Below are 22,092 nucleotides of genomic sequence, written 5' to 3' on the forward strand. Positions count from 1 at the left end.
CGGAGGGTCAACATGCGGAATCAATTCCGGTTAAGGTGCAGCGATACGATCTCTTCGACACATTAACACGATCGAAGGGGGTTGGAGCACGCGTCTACCTTTCGCAAATCTCGAACCAGATCGAATATTTCCTCCAAGTGACCAAGCCTGCGAAATGCCTCTCGAAATATACGAGGTCATTTGGATTTCCCCGCGACGACACCGCTTCCCCGGAATCAATTCGAAACTGGAGTCCCGGACCGTTCAAATTGCTTTTCTTACTTTATTTCGGTCGTTCAATACGTCTTCTTTCACCGAAAGACAGTCCATAGATATTTGCCAAAGCGGTGTTGACTGAACAATTTGTCGGGATCAGTGACGCTGTATCGAATGTAAACATGCACAAAACCCGGCCGAAAACGAAAAATCACTGAGACACGTACGACTTGCGGATGGCAGGATGCAATTACAGCGAAAATGCCAAAGGAGGTCTTGCGAAATCACGACTCCGAGCTTGCGGATTACTTCTGGACAAGAAACACAAATGCTTCGATTCGATTCTTGGTTAAAATTGGAAATTGTTTATTTTTGAAGACGTTGAGGGATGTCAGTCCACCGGCGGCGTATTTACATGTTTATCAGACCGGCCGACGCTCACCGGGATTTATTGGCGCTATTCGTGTAATGTAATGGCGCGAAGAACCGGAGACGGATACGGGTCTAACTTGTGCTGACTGCCGAACCAGGCCGCCCTCTCTCGCCCCCCGTGGCTCCGAAAGATTGATAACGATGCAGCCACTTTGCGGCCGACGAGAAGCTCCCTCTGTCCCCCAAATGTGACTCTAATTTTCAATTGAAATTCGATGCTTCCGTTTATCATTGACGCTCCATTTCAAATTAAAATTAAATTTCGGAAACGTTCCGGCCACATTTGGACCAACGTCTGATGCTCTGTGTAAACACCACCATGCATAAGCGATGTTTAGTAACTGAATTTGCGCGAAATTGATGGTGTGATGCGCCTACAAATGGTGGATGCGCCTACAAATGGTGGATGCGCCGGGCGAAGGCTTGGAAACTTTTATGACAATAAAGTGGTGTGAATTTAAAATGCGCGTTAATCAGTGTGTGTGAAGGTGAATTTTCTTCGACATTAAAACATTTGCACCCGGTTATTACCGTTCATTATTTACACGCTAGTGCCGGCAGTACAGTTTTCTGTTCATAAGATGTTATCATAACGTGAATTATGTCCAGCTTAATGTACGATAATCCTCCCCTTTGATTTACAAGAGTATTCTTTTCATGTTTTGTTCTTTGTAAAAAACTGAACGCAAAAACAAAGGTATCTTTTATGTAAACAACCTTTTTCGAATAAAAAGCAGTTAAAAAGACAGTTATCACGCTTTAAAACGCTCCACAAAAATGTACATTTCACTGTATGAAGCAGACACGCAGAACAAGCAACTGGCTTATGGCAGAACACATCACGAGATATATAGCGAGTACATGTCCATGCAGATAAGAGGTGGGAAGGCCAGTTCTAAATCGCATTGAGATCAATGAAACCCGGAAAAACATTCCCGTTGAATGGAATTTCCCCTCCAAACTCCGATGCAAAATAAGCGCTCTTATCTTATTCATACTGCACACGGATTTATGAAAGCTTTTCGAATTAAAGCGAAATTTTCTTTTCAGTAAACAACAAAACAATAAATAACGGCGCTTGACACTTGTCAATTTTTCAATAGCCCGTCCATGAGGTGAGAAAGCGAGTGGATATTTGCAAAATTCGTGACACGTCATTTCTCAATCGCGACAGGTGTTCATCGATCATTAACAACATCTCTTGTTTTGATTACAGAGACAATGGCGCAGTTTGCTCGTCCTGGGAGCAGCTTCCGTTATCCTTTTAGCCATCCGCTTGCAATCCCGCGTGCCCCAGTTCTCCACCGCTGACAATCCGACGGCTCGCGAGCCGAAACTCCTCACCCGCTTGCTCACCTTCATCTACCTTCCCGTCTTCAACTTCTGGCTGCTCCTCGTCCCCAACACCCTGAGTTTTGACTGGGGCATGGACGCCATCCCCCGAATCACCACTCTGGGCGACAGCCGCAACATCGTCACCTTCTGCTTCTACTCGCTGCTCTTCCTCCTGGTGAAAAAGAGCGTCTCGTCGATGAGATCGCCGCCGAAGACGTGCCGCTGCTGCCACTTGGACTTGTCCGATGTACATACGGTTAATTGTCGGAACACGAACAATAATAATACGGCGCATTCGACGTGCGTCTGTCTTTCGAAAAGATCGACATCGAATTCCTGTTGTGTTATTTTGTTGGCGCTGGCGTTTCTGACTCTTCCTTTTTTGCCGGCGACCAACTTACTGTTTTATGTCGGGTTTGTGGTGGCCGAGAGGGTTCTTTATCTACCCAGTGCGGGACTGTGTTTGATGGTGGGACTCGGCGGGGCTGCGCTTTATCGGAAGTATCGCACGCCGTTTACTGTGGGCTTTATTGGAGTTTTGCTAACGTTCAGTGCTAAAACCGTGCTGAGAAACAAAGACTGGACCAACGAGGAAGCGCTGTATCGGGCCGCCGTCAACGTCAACCCGCCCAAAGGTAAATGCACCGAGTTTCAGACACATTCGGATTAAAGACGTATTTTTCACACCAAATCAAAATTAAAACAATTAATGGAAATAACATTTTTATTGTCATTGGTACTTTACTTTAACTACAGTGGTTTAAAATTCAATTTCACAAGACATTCTGAAAGCAGCTGCACGCGTGGTAATCTTCTATCAAGAAAATCTAAACAACAGTATAAAAAAGACGGTGACTTCCTTAATTGTTGTAGGAAGACCAGGAATATTACGAAACAAATGAAAATGTCCGTAGTCCTTTCAGGACAAAGCTAATTATTATTTAAAAACTATGAAATTTTGGTCTTGAATTTTACTCAAAAATCTGACACACAGGTTTGCTCAGAACGTTTATTTTCCGTATTTATTTTCCGTAAACCACTGGTTTAAAAACGATATTACAGAATTAGTTGTAATTTCTGGAGTATAGCATTTTACCAAAAAAATCGCCGTGATAGGGTGATATTAGAAAAAAAAATTGTAATAACTCGAAAACTAGAAGAAATTTCGTAAATTTCTTCTGATTACATTTTTAAAGTACTTGATGATGTAACAGTGAAACCTCCCTTAACGGACACATCTTCACAACGGACATTTTTGTAGAAACGTAACAAAACCTTTATCAAAATTTATACTTCTCATTAGTGGACACTTCTCCACAACGGACAATTGTCCGTCGTTGAGAGATTTTACTCTACTAACGGATTTTTTCGTAAGGTACAAAACGCTTGGGTCCATACTTTTGCCCAATGACTAATAAAGCACTGAGACAAACTTGGTAATTGTATTATCTCAAGTATCACAAATAAACAACGAGTAAATTTCTGATATAGTACTCTATATTATTTTTTCGTGCCATCTTTCTGCAGTAGTTCCTTCACAATTTGTGATTATTTTTATATGCACTTAATTATGTTTTCCTAAACTTTTTCAATGTGATTTAAGTCGGAACTTTTGATAACGTTTACTCTTTGGATTCCTAAATATTTAACAACCACTTTCAATTGGTAAACAGGTCAATAATCAAGTTTAATTAAATTGTAACTTGAATTATAAATTTTTGGAGGCTAAATACAGGCAAGACAAATAGCAGCATGACTTCTTCCAACAATTTACGATATACAGCAACATTTCGTCACTTCTTCGCTGTCACACATGTTTCAGAAACTCTACTGTTGATTATTTTTTTTTATTTATGTTGAGTTCCTATCGGCCTATAAACTTGGATATGCCCATTTTGGGAAAACAAAAAACATTTTTAATATTTTATTGAACTTATTATTGATTCTGACGTGGAAAAAGGTGGTCAGACAAGCTGGACTTCAGTTTAATTTGAAAGAATATTTCAAGAAGTTACGAATTGTACTTTAATTAATTATTAACAAGTGACGTTGTTAAGTTGTAGGTGTAATGGGCAACCGTTTCAAACTTTTTGACAATGTTTCAACTTACAGTACAAAAGAGGAAGTTATTAATTTTGTGATTATGCAACAATTAAACAACAATTCGCTGTGCTCGAAATAAATCAAAGTGTTTGTAAATGAATTTTTGTTTATATTTTCCCCTGTAAATTTTAATTAGTACATTATTAGTAAATTTCAGAAATGTATTATTAGTGTAGCTGAAGCCTTTCCCATCAAAGAGTTAATTACGACCTTGTCAGCAATATCAAAAGCAGGAACTTCAAAGCGCCAAAAATGAGACAATAAGCAGTTTGCAGAAATAATATTAATTAACATCTAATTAGAAATAATTTCGATTCAATAAGCGATGCATTCGTGCCGCATCAGAACGATAGATGGTAACAAGACTTAATCCAATTACTCATTTTCGAAGTGGGTATATCTTCTGCATTTTAACATCGCGTGCAACATTAATCTATTTACTGCTTCAGAAACGTTGGAGTTTGTTTGACTTTCTTGAAACATGACTTCGAGATATATCATGCACGGTTTCAATACATGCATTCGAAGTTGTACAAGTCGAGATAATGGACTTCAGAGAGTCTGTGTTTGTGTTTCAGCGTTCGGGAATTTAGGCAGCGTTTTGAGCAGTCAGGGCCGAATCACGGAAGCCGAGTGGGCATTCCGCAAGGCGCTACAATTCCGACCCAACATGGCCGATGTGCACTATAATCTGTAAGTATAGCGCCGCCCCCTCCATCCAATATTTATTTTTGTGGAAGTCGGTGTAATTTTCGCGATGCTGTCAGGAGCGGTCGACGTAATGGATCGCCATTCAATGGAGTTGAGTCGATGACTGATTGATTGAGAGTGATTTCATGTTGGAGCGCCGCACGCGAGTTTAGGAAACGGCCGATTACTCGAGTGGCTGGTACAAGTGTTGTCCAGATAGGCTCGCACATAATTTCGGAAAGACTGCATGAAATCGGACGTGCAAATCCCGGCGACGCTGCTCAAGTGGCAATTAGGGTTCGGGGTGTTTTTATCGCATCGGCGTCGTCACCCCTTTAATGCGCACTTTAATACCGCACGTTATCGTAGCTTCTCACTTTTGCTTTCGCCTGGATCATCATCGGTCTAATCGATAGGGGAGCACACGTTTCGGCGATCTTTGCATCCTGCCGTGTCATTACCGATAGGCTGTTAATCCCATCAAGCCGGCAGGCCGAGCACGTGTCGGAGTGCTTTGGCGGACGTACACAGAATAACGATTGCTTTCCGGAAGAATACAGCCGGAATCTCTCTAATTGCAATTGTGTATTTAATCTGAAATCCTCGCACTGCCGACGTCTAATTGAAATTATCTCAGACACGGAGTGCCGCCTTCGGCACAACACCCGCACTTTAACGATAGCCATCCGCATTTTTGAAAATTTCGGAAATCAATTATCCGTTTCTATTTTGATTACTGTGCAAAAACAACTGTTTGTTACAACTTTTTATAATAATTAAATAAAACGATGTATAAACAACAAATATTTTTGTTTTTATTTATTTTCCAATTTTGTGTACATACAAAAAACAGCATTTACAACACTATGAGTATGAGGATTGCAGACGCGAGAAAAGGTATGACATACAAAAGTCTGCAAAAATATTCGAACAAATTTAAGGTGAACAATAAAGCGGAGCAAAAAGCAGAAGAAATGTACACAGCTGCAGCAATGGCAGGATATCGATTTTGCCGGATGAATCAAGGACTAACAATTGTGTGGGATTTTAAAACTAATAAAACTCACATTGATTGATGTTTCATTACACCACTTATTAGTTATTTATTATCCAGCTCAAGCAAAGTCAATGAGTAGCATAAAGAGGCCCATAAAAGCAATGTAAGATTTGACGTACATTTTTTTCAATATACATCTAGAATTATTATTATTTATCAATAAAAATTAATTAAAAGGGTGCAGCTCTTAAAACCGAAAAGTGGATTTATGTTATTTAAGATAAGATAAAAAAAAGTCATCAAAAAAATAAGGTCCTGGAATATAAAAATATTCTTGTGTTATAAAAAATAGTATTTGTGAAAATTTTAAATTCCTCTCAAATGACATTATTACTACATTAGTTTACAATGATTTTTACCAAAGATGAAACCATTGTGTATCGGTGGTATAATTAACCCTAATCTGATTTTGAAGCCGAAAATTTTTTTTAATATTCATTATAAATTATCAGTATTTGAAAATTTTTGCAATAGACTGCTTCATTTTTTTTGTATCAGAGTCAGTTTATTTTAATGTAGACTAGTAGTAAACGAATAAAATATTTTTATTTCAAAAACCTTAATAACTTTCTTCATAAGACTTTAAATCTTAATGAAAACGCATTGCTTAAGTTCCCCAGGTTTTGTTAGGATAATTTAAACACAAACGTAGAAAAAATTGTTTGGGTTTAATTTAAATTTATCTGATAATCTTTTAAAGCAAATAAAATATTCAACAATTTGTTAAACACGTCAATAACGAATGCTAAAGACACCACAAAAAAAATTGATTCAAAATTTTTGAAAAATTAAAAATCACACAGATTGTTTCTTTTTTTGCACTGATTAGTGTCAGTTTCTCACATTCTTACCAACAGTAATCGACTAACATATTTTTATCCCAAAAATCTTGGTATACCTCATAAGAGTTAAAATCTTGACGAAAATGTTTACCATTTGATAGCTTAAGATTCCCAGGTTTTATTACGCTAATTTCACCACAAACAAAGCAAAAGCTGGTTGAGCTTAATCTACATTCACTTGACGATATTTTAAAGCAAATAAAATGTTTAACAACAAACGCCAAACTTGACTTGATAGTAAGCAGAAAACAAAATCAGTATAAATTATTTTTTGGTAATAGAAAAAATTTTGTAAACTTGTATTAATGACAGTGGCGTACGTTACATATTTTTTTAATATTATTTACAACAGAGTGACCGAAATATATTATAAACTACTCGTACAGTCGAGCTTACTGGGTTATACGAAGGCGTAGGTAGACAAGTCACACAATTTTTTATTACTTGTACACAGGGCTTTATTAAAATATACAACCTTAAGTGGACCATTAGTTATGTCTTTGAGCGATTTGTTTTTTTAATGAAATGGTTTTCAATAAAGAATTTTCAAGTTTCTTGCCGTGATGTACTAAGTTGTCTGATGGCAGCTCTATCACCTAGGAAAATCGCGTTTGCGAAAGAAACCATCCGGCGTTTCTCTAATTGCGATTGTATATTTAATCCTTCCTCCTCGTCGTGTACTAATTGAAATTACCCCTAGTCGCACCTTCGGATCTCTTCCGGCGCGTTTCTAATTAAAGTCCATGTATCAAACTGGTGCCGCAACACGAAAAATAACTGCCGCTTCCTTCCCGACGGCGCGCGCGAAACTTTCATAATTTCCTTCATTACGGGGCGCGGGTCGGAATAATAACTTGAAGGCGAGAACGACAACGACTCCTAATTAAAAATACTTAAATATGTCACGACCGCATTCGTGTAAAGGCGAAAATTTGTCGACGAAAAAAAAAACTTTTACGGGACTTGATTTATAATTCTGTTTTGAATTAAAGTTGGGTGAGAAAAGCGTGCAAAACTTCAAAAGCGCGACACGGGACAACGTGCATTATATGACTCATTCTTCACTTTACTTCATGCTCAATTAACTCCCGAACGCGAGAGGAAACTCTAACGACCACCTGGACAACATTTCGTCAATCTCGCAAAAACGGGCGCATTTTCAAATTGGATCTCTTTCAGGTATTTCACTCATTTAATGAAAAACAAATTCTCCTTTACATGTTTCACGAGTCATTTATATTTCTCCGGCTCTAAATATTTAATAAGGAAAACAAGTCGCGCTCGGAAAATTCAATCAAAGAAAGTAGAAAAGTTGTGTGTTTTTCAGTTGGTGTGACAATATTTTAATGAGGCTTCGGACAATAAGTGGCACTCGAGACTGAACAATATTTTGCGGGCCTTTGAGCTTGAATCTGTAGTGTTTACTAGCGGACAAATTCGGGCGCTTTCCGAAATCTAGTTTCGGCACTCGGTGTGAGACAAATAAATTTTCGTCAAGCCGACAATCTAATTTAACTTTGACAGCGCGTCGGATATTTAGCGAGCGGAGTAAATAGAAAAATCTCTTTGTGGGTTTAAAGTGGGTCGCGGTTTGGTCAGTGATCGCATCCTGGAGTTGTTGTGTTGGGATGATGCATGTCTAGGTTCTTGGTCGCGAGTTGCGCGCTGCAAGCGTATTGATCCGGGGGTAGACGACGCGCTTCAGGATGAAATGACCCGGATTGGTTGATATCAAGTGAAATTCACGGCAGTTCGCGGCTCGTAAACGTAAAAATTGCCGGTTATTTCGTAGATTGTATGCGTTTATTGGGCGGTATTTGTAAAACCGGCGGCCGGGCCTTTTACACGGTGCTGGGACAGGGAGTGGATTCGGCAAACAACAAACTGAACAACAAACAGCGATCAGAGCGGGATCTCGGAGTTGAGAAGTTCCCGGTAATTAGCGGCAGGGATTGGGTAGTGATAATGCCGAAGGAGATGGGAAACTGATGAGGCTGCGGGGATTAGAGCAGTCTGCCTCGGGCAGGATTATACAATACATTAGGACGGCGGAATATGAATTGAATATAATAGGAAGCAATGGCGTTATCCGAATTCGCCGGTTCCATAATTATGACGGCGAGTCGTTCGAGTCCGGCGCAAGAACACGCCGCCGAACAAAGGCTTTTGTAACACGAAGACTGAATAGCTCGTGCTAGGGATTGTTTAACTCGAACCAGAGCCACACTTACCTGCTCGAGTTACCCAGTCAAAACGGACGCCTGCTGCTTGATGGCGCGATTATTCACCCCCATTGTTCCTCAAGGTTGATGAAAATCCGGGAGAGAGCGCACACCATTATCTGGCGCCCCTTACAAATCACCCCGGCATCGAGAAGTCAATATCGTTTAACTATTACAGCCGAGCCGCACCGTAATGATTTACTTGCCTCCTCTGCTACCGCCAGACATCCAGTATCTCCTATTGATTATATATGAGCTTTCCGACGTCTCGTGGGGGCGGTAAATTCATACGTTCTCACCAAGCCGGATACGATATATCCGAAAGGAGACTGCGAAAAGATGATACTAATGCCCGTGAAGGGTTTTATTAGAACGCGCCTTATTGATTTATGCGAGCCGAGGAATCAACCCGGATTTCATCCTCCTGTTGCCGCCACGAATTAAAACAAAAACACTCACTTTCTTACTTCAGAACCTCTTCAACAAAACAAAGACTCTTTCATATTTATATAATCCGTACAACAACAAAAAAACAATATTAATTCTCTACTCAAACCGCTTTATAAAATTTAAACCCACATCTAGTGTCTGTGTGTACCACCATCAGCATTATTTACTTATAAAACTAAAATTGAAATCAGTCAAAGACTCCTCTGGCGATAACAAAATATTTTTGTTTCTGCGAACACAAGAACCTGTCTTTTCGAAGCGCTTAAGATAACGCAGCGAATGTTAACATTCTTCTTTGTTATTTTGTTTCCGCAGCCCTGTGTATGCAAAATAAAGTAAAACGTGAAATATCAAAATGTCAATTACGTTCCAGATTTTTTGCCTGGAAATATGTACAAGTTATGTAGATATTCCTTTATTTTATGGACTAAAAATCATGACATCTTTTTATGATTAAGGTTATGGCCTTGTTCATAAAGCTTACAAAGAATAAGAATAATGCAAACTTTGATTCTACGAGGGCTGTTTGCTTTCTGTAATTCTGTTAAGCTTACCTAGGACATCGTATTTTTTTCTATTTCGCGTTTATATTGATTATTTTATAGCACTGTTTTGTAAGGAAAAACAATGCTGCTAAACTCAAGTTTATAGCTTTGTATTTAGTAATATTTATTAGGATCTGTTATCAGATCCGACTGAATGCAGATCTGATGGTCTTGTTTTTATTATTAAGGGAATAACCACCCAGTCTTTCATGTACACCAATAAAGATTATTTTTTAAAAATTTCGTTTATTTTCAAATATACATAATTACTTTTGTGGGCAAGTTGCAATCAGTAGTCCCAACTAATTAATAACTAACAGAAGTTGTTTTTTATTTTCATCGAAGTTTAGGCGAAAATAAAAAAAAACCAACTATAGAAGCTACAATTCTTTCCACAATCATTTTTAAAAATCTAAAAAATGTAACTCTTGGAGCTATCAATTCGGGCAATAATTCTTCATAAAAATGGAAAAATAAATGAATTGTCCCGAAATCTCTTTTTAAAATCCTATTTTTGTTTCGATTCAAATTGAATCAACAAACTAGAAAAAAAGTTCCTCGTAAAATTTGTTGGAATAATAGAACAATTTGATGATAAAAGTGAAGAAGTTTAGGCGAAAATTAAAAAAAAAATTGCCAACTATAGAGGCTATAATTTTTTCCACAATCATCTTTAAAAATCTAAAAAATGTAACTCTTGAAGCTATTAATTCGGGCAATGATTCTTCATAGAAATGGAAAAACAAATGACTTTATCGGAATTGTCCCGAAATCTCTTTTTAAAATCCTATTTCTGTTTCGTTTCAAATTGAATCAACAAACTAGAAAAAGAGTCTCTTGTAAGAACTGTTGGAATAATAGAAGAATTTGATGTTAAAAGTAAAGACAAAAGATATTAGTCTTAACAAAAATTAATAATGTAAGGTTTTAAAAGTAAAACTGTCGATGATTTTGTCGGTGAAAGTGCAAGTAAAGCATGATTTTATTTATGAATTATTTATCCATGGCTTCTGTCCTGGCAAATTTAGCAAATGTTTCTGCATATTTTCTGCAAATAAAATTTGCGTCTTTACTAATAAGTAGATATACAACTTGACGTGAGCATGGTCCAGCATCTAGACTAGAAAAAAAATCTTCTGCTTCAGGTCCAATTTCTCCCTCGAATCTTAATAAAAATTTTACCTTTGGTTACACAAACAGATTGATGATAACGAATTAAGTAATTTTTATATCGGTAACTGCTCCTATTACGGAAAAGTTTATTGCGTATATCATTATTTATGACCAAAACCACTCTATATTTGTAAGTAGTACTTGTAAGTAAATATAACTTTAGATTTAAAAATCAAATATCTACTAATTATATTTATTTCAGATTTTTTTTTGCTAGTCGATAACACAATTTTTGAACCTTAGACTTCGACGTAAACCAATTTGCCAAAAATCAATTTAGGATACACTTACGGCTACACTTTGTCTTATTTTATTTTCAAAACAGCAAAAGCGTGTTTCCTGACGCTCCTTAATTTAGTTTTTATTTTGTGAAAGTTCATAGCGGCAAATATTTAGATTCAGCTGCCACAGTTGGTCGCCGCTGAAATCAGCTACGCAACAGATTAAAAAGTAGATTAAAACCTTGACCGTTTCCAATTAGTCCGAACAAGACCGCACGCATTAAGCCAATCCCGATCTTGGCAAATGGGATTCATACCTTCCATCAAAATATTCGGAGGCTTGATTCGATTTGCGGATTGTCGGGCCGTGCGGCTAACTCTGCTCAAATTCAATTGAGAGAGATGACTGGGGGCGAGGAGAGAAGTATATACATGTGTGTGTGTGTCTGTGACGCTGTAATGGACCCGCAGCGGGTCTAATGGGACAGAACAACCCGGATTGCTGACCCGTTATCACCAGAGCCCGGCTTAATAGGATTGAGAGCCGGTGCAGTCCCGACATAAACTACTGCAAACTGCGATTTGCTAGCTGAGGCGAGGCCGCAAAGCGAATTTTCACTCTCAAATCCCGCTTCTAATCCGACGACGACCGACCAGATAGATCCCGGAAACTGTTTATTTCCATTAAGATTGAATTCATGCAGGGGGGACAAATACCAGCTGGTTTTTATTCATTAACATTTACAAGCCCGGAACGAAGCCCATTTCTGACACATCTCAATATCGTAAAATTTTATAGACGCCCGATACGCCAAAAGGAAAAACACGGACGCATCAACACCGCCGTTATAATGTAATGAACCCTCAAGCAGCTTTTTTAAGCTCTGCGCGCCAATCGACGCTTTATTTCCGTTATTAACACGAAACCGAACTTAATGTCAAAGATAAAAATGGTGGATGCGCCGGGCAAATCTCAATTTTTTTTCGTAAATTCGGTGGGATTCAAAGTATTCACTTGATTCTTTCTTCCGCTCCAGTGTCCACAATATCGTTTCTCTGGACCATCAAAAGTATCCAATAACCGGCATGAGTGCCTCTTGAAATGATATGAACCACAACAGATCGATTTTCCCTACACAGGTTGCGCAAAAAATTTAATAATTGGCGGTACAGGCAAAGTGAATGTTTTTCGTTTTTACTCTCCAGTGGAGCAAGGAGCAGGAACCTGTCGGTGATAGGGAAAGTAGCCCCGTGTATATCGGCCAGAAAAGCGATAAGAGATAATAAAGTAGGGAGTTAGGTACGCCCCGGACAATATATCATCAATATTGATTATGTTAAACAGCTCATCCATTTGCTCGTGCTGGCAAAGAAAATAGGTAAAAAATTTGGGAATAAAGTGACTTCGCTCCCGAAAGTATCGGTGCTTAGTTCGGATTAAGCGCGTTAAAGGATATAGATGTATATGGAAGATGTTCTCATCTTGTCCGGGCAAAAACGTGAATAATGCGAGCGAGTTGCCATTAAGTAATCGGATTGCCATTGCAGGAGTGGAAGGTGGTATCAGAATGTATTATGGCGGTGCGACAGCCATGTACGATGGATGTGGGTGGTTAATGATTCGCGTCAGGACGAAAGGGGTTTGCTGCAGGACCCAGAATGCTTTATCATGTTTATTGGCAATTAAAGCGAGCCTCATGTATCCGCAGCCTGAATTACATTCCAATTTCGCCCTCTCAAAAGTCCCGTTTTTATGCGAATGCCGTGTCTTGTCGCAATTATATTTACACCCGACGTATGGGAATGCAATGTAAATGATCGAATAACTGCGCATTTCTAGTTTCTGCGGTGTAGAACGGGCCCCAGGCTCGCGTGTTTGTTGAGTATTTAATTAATTAAGACCGTAATAATTCATTGTAGTCCTCGAGGATGTCAAATGTCTTAATTTTGGAGTCCTATTTCGTTTCCTAATAATTAACTTGTCCCCGAGGGAAGTTTGTTATGGAACGGAATTCAATTCACTGTAACGTCTTGTAGATTTGTTTGCCGGATTGAATTAATTATCTTTCATACACTTTTCTTCAACCTCCTGCGAATAATTGTCTCATTTTTTGCCGGCGCGCTTGTTCCATTTTATTTCACACCGATTAATTATCCAATAACGGATCGAACTTCCATGGGCGACATTACGGATAGGCACCGAATACTCAAGAAGCAATCACCAAGTCTCATTTCGTGAATTAGAACTCGAATTCGATTAACTATGGCATACTGGTTCGGGCTCAAACTACCCTTGTCGGATTGCGGAACTGTTTTTAGCCAACCTGCTTCGATTAAACGATTAAATTTTCAATGAACCCGAGAGAAATCGACAACTCTCTAACGACCGCTAAATATTCCAACACGCCGATTTACATAAAAATGCATGTTTCTGTTTGTTTTTCGAACATGTGCGTGCCGTTTTGATATATTAAGTATCCCGTTAAAGCGAAGAAATCACGTTCCAGCAGCGCGCCGTTTTTAACACCTGATTTCAGCGATACTAGCTGTAATTTGTGCCGTTTAACGACGAAAAGATGTGTCAGAATGAATCTGGAAGTAATTGGAAAGTCGATATTGCTTCACCCGCATCAGCCGAAGGGACATGTAGGTGATCACACACCTACGACAATAGAGAATTCACTTGCGGGTAGTTGCCGCTCAATCGATAAATCAAAACCAATTAATGCTTTTATGCCCAAAAACATTAAGCTGCAAATGTTTTTCGCTCGGTATTCGGGGCGTGTTTGTATTTGAAAATAAGGTTCTGATGTCCTGTAATAAAATTACGAAGGGTCGGCCCGAAATATGGAAAAGGGATCGCATAAAAATGATGGTCAATAACTCCTGTAAAATAATTTTTCATGATGCCATCCGATTTACATTTCGCGTTTTATTCTAAATACAAATATTTGTGAACGACTACTGTAAACAATGATTGCTGTTGTAATTTGAAAATATCGAATGACCCAGTTTCAGTGCACTTAAACTAATATCGAAGAAATAAAGTACAATAATTTGTCACATCCAAAGGTCACGTTATTAAGTTAGCTCTCACACTGGAAGTTTACACGTAATTTTTTCCTCCTATTTCAAAGTTCGAGTTTGCACCAGACTTTGCAATAATAGCAAAGTTATGTGAATGTGCCACTTGCAAGTTGTAAACTGTACAGAGATAAAATTGGCTGCACTCGGAGGGAGAAATCTTGCGAGGTTTTTTCCCGACATTATGATAATTTTTATGACAAACGTTATTAAATTTGAAGGTAGTTTCGCATGCGAGGTCTGATTCGGCCCCGACTTTATGACGTGAGGGACAACCCTTGTAACATATTACCGTTTTGCTTGAGAAAAACACATAATATGGGTTTATGTGAGCGCGTAGGCGGCGATCGGCAGCCTGTATGCCGGAACTCCAGTTAAGATTTATTCCGTTTTACGGACGCCTATAAAATAGACACCTCGGCCAAAAAATTATATTCGTTATGCATTTAGTCGTATGCTTTTGTTCGGGGATCAATATCGAAAAAGTATTGGAGGTGGGAAGAATGGCTAAGACGGCCTTTCAATTCTATACAGCCCTCATGAAAAGAAAATGAGCATGATATCGGCAATGCGCGGGCCGGGAATATTTTATTTTTGTAAAATAGCTGGCAAGTCATTGTGATATATTGTCGCATTGTCGTCCGTGTCAAGGCCACAATCACTAATATTGCTTTGTTGTTCCAGGGGCATTCTGCTCCAGGCGAGGCAGCAATTGGGCGAAGCCATCGAGAGTTACCAACGAGCCATTCATTTTCGACCATCGCTGGCACGTAAGTCGGCAATAAACACAATACATCATATCGACTAATGACGTTTTCATTTCCGGCGATGCAAATCGATCTTTGATGGTTCATTTTTCTTGTTGCGGAATGTCAACACGTTTATGCTATTTATAAAATTGTATCGATCCGACGAACGAAACGAAATTATTTATTTCGGGGCGACAATAATCTCCTAATGCATTATTGAGCTGAGGACATTATCCAGGAGCTAAATCTGTCGCCCGTTCGGAAGAATATCGATAAAAATTGCGTCTGCACGAATTCTTTTTTCGCTGGCTTTGTAAACCGTCAGCTAACTAAACATTCTGCAAAGTTTGCTTCAAACGATTGCATTAACAGAGGCAAATGTGCTCGAGACTAGTCTAGTAAACGTAGCAAAGTTATGTGATCACACGCATGCGGTTCGTGCGGTCGGTTTGTGTAGCGTAAGCCTGTTTTTGGACTTCCCCCAGCATATGGAACAAAATGATTGCTAATTGAAGAGAATGATGCTTGTTGCGGGTTTTTATTTTCGAGCGAAATTTTTCATCCAGCTGAGCGAATTAAAAGTGAAAGTTTTTCCATCCATTTGCATACCGCGTAGTAATTAAATAATTTCTGGTAGCCCGTCGGTGGGGAAGTTGTAATAAAATTCTGTGCGCTGAACCGGGCGGCTTGATAATGGCTTGCAAATTAATAAAATGACGAAATAATTCGAAAGGAATTTAAAATGCGCCAAGTAATAAAGGAGGAAATCGTCAATAAATGAGCGGCAATTCGGGAAAGTTGCTCCTTCTACGGCAAGGATATTTAACATTCAGATTCCTTAATAACGCCAATTCATATCTGGACCGGAGTCCGGGAATATCTTCTTCATCCTCGACATATTTTTATGCAAAACGCGTTCCGGTAGCGGAGTTTTATTGCAGGAGGAGCAAAATGAAGATGCGATTCTTGGAGAACTAGAGGGGAAAGGCAATGAATATGGGAAGGACTTAGAGAACCTTGTTCCTTGGAAATATGAAAAGATTTCGGAAGGATTTTGATTGCGGGATAATTTGACGTTTTAGATGCCGTTCATCAATATTCCCAATATGTGGATTCTCGGGGAAAATAGAGCTCCGGGAATAACTAAATCGAGGGAAAGAACCGTTTGCTGGCGCTTGTTTTTATTTACTGATTATGCGTTTGAATAGAGCACTTTAGCGACGATGAATTGATATTGTTGGAGTATTAATAATAGATTACGTGGAGGGAAGGCAGAAACGAGGCGTTAGAAGTTTCAAATCCACAGAGAGCTTATTCTTTGTCGAAGTTTACCAACTTTAATTCCTCGAGACCTTTCTGAGGAGGTCGTCGGAATAAAATATGAAATACTAAATGTAGATTAGTTTTATTTCGCGAATATATTTTCCAGTTCAAACCCCGTTTAATTTAACGGGATTTCCATAAGAAGTGTTAATTACAAGAACTTCTATCCTGGCTACAGATTACGTATTCATGAATCTGTTCTCGTGCAAGGCACACCAACTTCGGCCTCTATGAAAAGTTAACGTTATTACATTAAAATTTCATTATGGAAATGATCACAAATAACGTATCGGCCCCGTGTTAGTTTTCTAATTACTACTTTCGCGTTTACTTTGTCAAATGAAATTGTAAATTTAATAATGCTTTACGCACACATTAACCCGTCGCTCAAACTCGGAAAAGAAACAATTCGCTTTGCACTCTGACACAAAATCGAAACGTGGCCTCGGGACTTGCGGAAGACGGACGTTGTTTGGCTCCAGCCGATAAAATGATGGAAAACTCGGATACATCTTCGAATTGAATTCGCTTCCTGTTAAACATCGACGCCGATCTAAAAATTAATTACAATCATTTCGGTTGCGCGGAAGTCTCTGGCGACATGTGGCCATGAATTTGTCAAGAGTGGGTATTTAAAAGTAATAAATAACTGGTGCAGAAACGTCGAAAGGCCGAAACATTCTATCTTCTCCATTGTACGTTTATGAAAGAACATTTCCGCTAAGAAAGCCGTTACTTTTCCATAAAATGGCGACTGCAGACACGGTAATAAAAGCGTAAAACGCGAAAAATCCGCCATTTGCACGATCGGAAATGTTTGAAGAGAGAGCATATTCCCGTGTGCAGTTGGAAGTGTTTGCCTAAGTGACGGAGATTGTCTTTGTGTTGATATGAGCGATATTTCATCGGAAGCGAGCTTATCAGCAAGTGTTGGCGGTAATGCAGAGCAACACTCCGAGGTGACAAAACCTTAGACTAGCGATATGGAATATTAAGAGCGTCGTCGGCTCGGAAGCTCACGTCGAGAGACAGAAAACAGGAAAAGAACACCGAGGAGCTGCCTTATAAATAACCGTTCAAGTTTTGCATTGCGCTCCGCTACCAAAAGAACAACACTAAAACATCCCTCCCTCTGAATCAAAAAGCGAGTCACGCAGTCGTTGAAATATGGCAGGAGCTGAAAAGACGCAGTTACCGGCAAAGTGTTTGATAATGTGCTGACGCATTTGTTCAAAACAGACAGAAAAATCATAAAATGGCAGCCTCGAAATACGTAAATTCGTGTTTCTATTGAGCAAAGCGCTGCTATGACGGCACATCTCGTCGGTTTTTTTGGAGCGTCGAGCGCGCATTAGCCCACACAATAGTATTCCGGGTCCACTCGAGCGCCATTCGTCTGCGTATTTCCGGCATCTCTTTTCTTCGAGGACACTGTTTGTTACGTCCCGACCGCTAATTAACCACACTTGCAAATGGATCTTCAGACGCCCCACAAACCGACAACCTGTCCATTATCGTCCACCCGTCGCTCTCAATTTATCAAAGTGTCGTCTACTCACACCAAAACATCACGAAACCGATTTTCGGAAATTAGCACAAAGCGAGAAAACCAAAGCTAAATCGTTGCTTCAAAGTCACACGAACTTTTCAAATTGGAAAACTCGGACTAGTTTTCAACTTTGGCGGATGCGCCGGGGTTAAAATTTGAAATGATTTGAGAGAATAGTTATTCACTCAGAGGAAAATCTACGTTTAGTTTAAGAGTTGTTGCACGTTGTTGTTTCAAACTGGAAAATTTACACAAGTTTGCAAATTTAGGAAGAAAATTGCTGAAATTATTTGAGAATTGATGATATCAACCCAAATTCACTAAGAATTTGAACGATTTTAAAAAATTGTGTCAATCGGCGTTTAATTTGGAACCATCTAAAGACAAAAAAATAAGAATATTTAAAATTTAGACTAACAAAGTCAGCTAATAAGAAAAGCAGCAAACTATTGACTAGAGAAAATCATTTATCGTCATGTAATTTGAGAATTGTTGCGCGTTGTTGTTTCAAATAAGAAAACTCGGACTAGTTTTCAACTTTGGTGGATGCGCCGGGGTTAAAATTTTAAATAATTTGTGAAAATAATTATTCAGTCAGAGGAAAATCTACCGTCGTTTAGTTTTATAAAAATTGAATCAAGCTGTTTTTTCAAATTAAAAAATTTGAATTTTTTTGCTGAAATCAGTTGAGAGAATAGTTTTTTAATCATAATGTGAATGATTTAGCAAAATGATTTCTATTGTCGTTTAATTTAAAAATTGTTACGCCGTGTTTTTTTTTAAATCTACTTTAGTGGATGTTCCGTGATTAAAAAAACCAAAGAACAATTAAAGACTATAAAAGAAAAATAAGAATTGGAACTACTGAGGTCATTTAATAAGAAAAGATAAAAACTATTGAACGAAGAAAATAATATCGTCGTTTAATTTGAACGTTGTTGTTTCAAATAGGAAAACATAGACTAGTTTTCAACTTTGGTGGATGCGCCGGGGTTAAAATTTGAAATGATTTGAGAGAATAGTTATTCACTCAGAGAAAAATCTACGTTTAGTTTAAGAGTTGTTGCACGTTGTTGTTTCAAACTGGAAAATTTACACAAGTTTGCAAATTTAGGAGGAAAATTGCTGAAATTATTTGAGAATCAATCCAAATTCACTAAGAATTTTAATGATTTTAGAAAATTGTGTCTATCGGCGTTTAATTTGGAACCATCTAAAGCCAAAAAATAAGAATATTCAAAAAATTTTAACAACAAATTCATCTAGTAAAAAAAGCTGCAAACTATTGACTAGAGAAAATCATTTATCGTCGTGTAACTTGAAAGTTGTTGCACGTTGTTGTTTCAAATAAGAAAACTCAGACTAGTTTTCAACTTTGGTGGATGCGCCGAGATTAAGAGGTTGAAATCATTTAAATAAATTACGTATTTAGTCAGGATTTAAGTGATTTTGGAAAAATTCTTGCGCCGTGTTATTAATTCATTTTGGTGGATGCGCCGGGATTACGAGTAAAATTAAAAATTATTTGAAAAATACAGAGAAAAAACAAAAAATGTTGGTGTTTCAAGAATTTGAAGAAATGAGATAATCTAATAAAAAAAATTGAAAACTATTCACCCAAAATATATAGAACGTAAAATTTGTTCTTTTTTTGTACTCTTCATTTGAAAGAATTTACCAAAATTGTAACATTTTGTAAAATGGCATCTATCGCTGTTTACTTTGATTATGTTACTTCGTAGAACCTACAACTAAGAACAAAAATTTGTTTTTCTCAGAATTTGGGCAAATAATTCAGTTGTTCACTCACAATTTGCGTAATTTTTAGCAACTACTGTTGTTTAATTTGAGAGTTGTTGCGTGTAGTTTAAAATCGAGAAACTGTGACTAGCCTCAAATTTGGTGGATGCGCCGGGATTGAAAAGGTCGAAATTATTTCAGAGAGCTGTAATTCAGTCAGAATTTGAGTGATTTTGGAAAATGGCATTTATCGTCGTTTAATTTGCGAGTTGTTGTTGCGCGCTGCGCTTGTAACTAATTAGTGACGTGCACAAATGGGCGTTGGAATGGTGACAAGGTGCTCGCTGTCGTCTGTCTGTTCTGTCTCATTTATCAAGATGAACTCCTCCATAGTTGGTGTCTCGCTCATACGCCACATATTCATAAAGAAGTTCGCATTGCGGTCGTCATTGCGAAGCGCCGGCATAAAGTGTAACTATACACATAAACAACTTAAAGTGTCTACGGCGTTGTATTTTCCAGCCCATATCTGCTTATTTATAACGGTATTTGATTTGCCGTGTTTACGTACACTGCCATGTTGATATTCGCCCCAGATTTCGTTTAATAGCTTGCGCTATTACCTTACCCGGTCATCATCAATATTTAAGTACAACGCGCCCGAATCTCCGCATAAAACTAACTGAACCAGTGTCAACTTTATTACGGGAACTTATTAATTACAACCGGGACGGTTTGTGTCGTGCACCATCTAATATCTGGACGATATTAAACGGTGTCGAGATTACGGCAGAGAGTATATACACGATATTTAGCGGATATTGCGTCCCTTCCTCTATTTGCTCGCTTCTGCTTAATGCGGTCGGCGTGCAATGGATAAATCTCAACTCGAGATTAGATTTCCACAAAGACACTCCGACATGCGCTTAACAAAGTCAATCAAAACTCGCAATCTGACAATTGCAGGTGTTAATCGCAAAAACCTCCGGCATCGCGTGATTGGAATCCCATCACACTAAATCGCTTCCAATTGCTCGGAAATAAGAAATATCGACGCTAATTCCGCCACTAATAACTTGAACAAACTCGGATATAATACACCGTTCAGACAAGATCGATAGACTCCCTTTTAAAACAAGCCACCGCTCAAAAATGACGACTGGATAGTTTTTTAAGCGCCGATTGTGTGCTACTTGAGATCATTAAGATGCAGCCGGTCGTGCTATAATTCGTTGAAGAGCCGCAAGCTAATCCCGTCGAGACGCTTAATGAAACTTTGAAATTTCGCCAAATTTTTGCTCCCTTCACCTTATGCAAATAGTTTAAGCTTTAATCGTGTTGATGTTGTTTCAGTGGCCTATGTCAACTTGGGCGCCGCGCTGATATCTGCAGGCAGGTGTCAAGAAGCAGTGTCAGTTCTTAGACAAGGATCTCGTTTAGACGGGACGGGTCTGAGGGACCGACGCGAGCACGAAACGGCCAGAGTTTCGGCCCTCCTGCAGCTGGGAGCTTTGTATTCCGAGCAGGGACGACTGCAAAGGGCTTTAGCGGCCTACAGAGAAGCGGCCTACTCGCTCCCAGAGCACTATCCACCACAGGTGAAATATTGCGCTTTCATGCTTTTTATTTAAATATTCGCCAGCGCCGGCCATTAAAAAAACTAAATTGCATTCCCCTGTTTGCATATTTTTCTGAATTATTTAAAAACATCAAACTGTGTTAAAGCCAATTAATAAAAAATTAAAAATTCACATTTTTTCGGCCCCTGTAAACGAATAATTGCACGTGGGTGTTATTTTAACCAGCGCTGTTCCACCATGCATACATTGACTTGATTAAACTTGCAGTGTGTATAATAATTCCGGAAAAATTGCGGTACAAATTCAATAATAATAATTAGAAATTCGGTCAGGGTCGTGATTTGGCAAATGTTGTAGTGCTCTCGTGTCCGTCAGCATTCGTCAAAACGTGTCATCTCCATCGCCTCCAATCAATACAGAGTCCTGAATGTTTGATCGAGTTCATCCCTAATTTGTCATATTAGAGGCGGCCGTCTCTTTCTGTCGCATGCAAAAGACCTGGAGGCGGCGATATCAGCCGGCCACCATCTGGCCGCCGTCCTCGCGCAGATGGGGTCCTTTGACAAATGCCCCGCTTACTGATAATCACGCTAAGTGCAGGCTTGCCTTCGGCCAACTCTAACTGCTTCTCATATCTCAACAAACGTAATAACCATTATTGCTTCCCTTGTTATGCTGTGTATATTCGCTTAATTTAATTTATTTGTCATCGCCGAAGTAAAGTTGCTTGTTGCGCAAATATTCGCAATATTAAATATTATTATCTTTCCTTCATTGGGTGCTTTAGCAGGGGCTTCCGGTA

At 38.8% G+C, this 22,092-nt stretch overlaps 1 protein-coding gene across 2 annotated transcripts in view; it reads left to right on the top strand.

The window, feature by feature from the left end:
• Window positions 1–22,092, top strand: part of LOC660168 (protein O-mannosyl-transferase Tmtc2) — a 33,429-nt gene that overhangs the window by 4,812 nt on the left and 6,525 nt on the right. For both annotated transcript variants that reach the window (XM_015979379.2, XM_008193592.3), the window contains 4 exons: window positions 1,844–2,597; window positions 4,644–4,758; window positions 15,034–15,119; window positions 21,064–21,308. In XM_015979379.2, the coding sequence (XP_015834865.1) occupies window positions 1,844–2,597; window positions 4,644–4,758; window positions 15,034–15,119; window positions 21,064–21,308 (1,200 nt within the window). The remainder of the gene's footprint in view (window positions 1–1,843; window positions 2,598–4,643; window positions 4,759–15,033; window positions 15,120–21,063; window positions 21,309–22,092) is intronic.

Source organism: Tribolium castaneum, chromosome 9 (assembly GCF_031307605.1).
Source record: "Tribolium castaneum strain GA2 chromosome 9, icTriCast1.1, whole genome shotgun sequence".
NCBI lineage: Eukaryota > Metazoa > Arthropoda > Insecta > Coleoptera > Tenebrionidae > Tribolium > Tribolium castaneum.